Here is a 1,369-nt window from a genome sequence, read left to right on the forward strand (position 1 = left end):
TACTGTGACGTCACGACGATGGGACTACTTAAGGGCCGTCCGTCCTCGACTCGACACCACAAGTCTTTGTACACCGTCTGTACACCGCCAACCACCACCACCGCCATGAACTCCGTAAGTAAACCTCCTCGTGTTTTTGCTCTTCAAGCACCCAGGGAACAGGAATCCAAAACCAAATCCAGCTGAAGATAGACTTGACCAAAGCACACAGGGGGACGTTCCCTCTCCTTCGTGTCTCACAGTGCCTTCTCCTGCAGATGCTGATCCTGTCCGCCCTGGTCGCTTGCGCCGCCGCTTCCCTGGTGGTGCCTGGCCCCGTGGCAGTGCGTGCCCCCTCTCACGACTCTGCCATCATCCAGAGCCACCGTTTGGGCGGAAACTTCGCCTACTCCACCCACGAGGCTCACGCCTACGCCGTGCAGACCCCCGTCATCGGCCAGCGCACCGTGCCCGTCGGCGTGTCCTACCACCACGGCGTCCCCGTCGTCAAGACCTCCACTGACTACATCACCCACAAGATCCCACAGGTTGCCTACACCTACCCAAAGGTCGCCGTGCAGGCTGCCGTACCCCAAGTCGCCACCTACGCCGCTGGACTGCCCCTTGCCGGCACCTACGCTGCTGGTCTGCCCCTTGCCGGTCCCTACGGCGCTGTGCCCTATCCGTACGCCGCCGTGGTCGCCGCCAAGCCTGATGAGGCCGCCGCTGAGGAGGCCTAACATGGCCCTGTGACTGGATCCTGCAGGACGCTTCCCGTCCCCCTGTCTCCTTCTGCCGATCCTGGCGTGGCCGCCCGGCGCAGCGACAGAGCCTCCGGGTTGGTCGTTGCGCCTTGTATAGCTACGGTGTACAAACTTGTGTCAGAAAAATACGAAATTAAAATATACATAAATCCATATGAGAGCCTTTTTCCAAATTTTCCTCTCCCACACATTATACCGAAACTCCAAACTAACCTATGAATGTCACATGCTAAACTTGTAATGCCGCTTTCTCCGATGCTGGTTCCACATATGACTGCTTTTAATCTTTCCTTTTTCGATGTTGCCTCTTCATTCTTTTCTGTATATACATCTATTCCTTCTCTCTTCTATGTTGCTATCCATTTTTACGCCGATGATAAGGACCGTAATTGAGAATAATAGTAATAGTAGATTAAGGTGTCAACAGTGACGACTTCATGTTCAAATTCTACTCATGATAATGAGAATACAATATTTATGATAACTATATCTACAAGTTGCAAGCCTGAGACAGTAATAATAAAGACATCTGTCATTACTAATGTCCATGACAATTAAGAAAGATTTCTGACTTCCGACCACCACGTACAGGGCATGATTTATATCTTACTTTTATTTACATTAGT

The 1,369-nt window shown here is 51.9% G+C and overlaps 1 protein-coding gene across 1 annotated transcript; it reads left to right on the forward strand.

Annotated features, from left to right (window-relative positions):
• The first annotated feature begins 18 nt into the window (after positions 1 to 18).
• LOC119584947 (pupal cuticle protein G1A-like) lies at positions 19 to 901 on the forward strand. The gene is made up of 2 exons (XM_037933544.1): positions 19 to 114; positions 258 to 901. The coding sequence occupies exons 1-2, from the start codon at positions 19 to 21 to the stop codon at positions 717 to 719; spliced, it is 558 nt and encodes a 185-aa protein (XP_037789472.1). The 3' UTR covers positions 720 to 901.
• The last annotated feature ends 468 nt before the right edge of the window (positions 902 to 1,369 follow it).

The sequence above is a fragment of the Penaeus monodon genome, chromosome 19, assembly GCF_015228065.2.
Source record: "Penaeus monodon isolate SGIC_2016 chromosome 19, NSTDA_Pmon_1, whole genome shotgun sequence".
Classification (NCBI taxonomy): domain Eukaryota; kingdom Metazoa; phylum Arthropoda; class Malacostraca; order Decapoda; family Penaeidae; genus Penaeus; species Penaeus monodon.

Excerpts from the sequence above, each read along its gene's own strand:
- LOC119584947 (XM_037933544.1), top strand. The coding sequence starts at position 19 with ATGGGACTACTTAAGGGCCGTCCGTCCTCGACTCGACACCACAAGTCT. Across the intron at positions 115-257 it reads CCACCACCGCCATGAACTCC|ATGCTGATCCTGTCCGCCCT; the intron begins GTAAGTAAACCT and ends CTTCTCCTGCAG.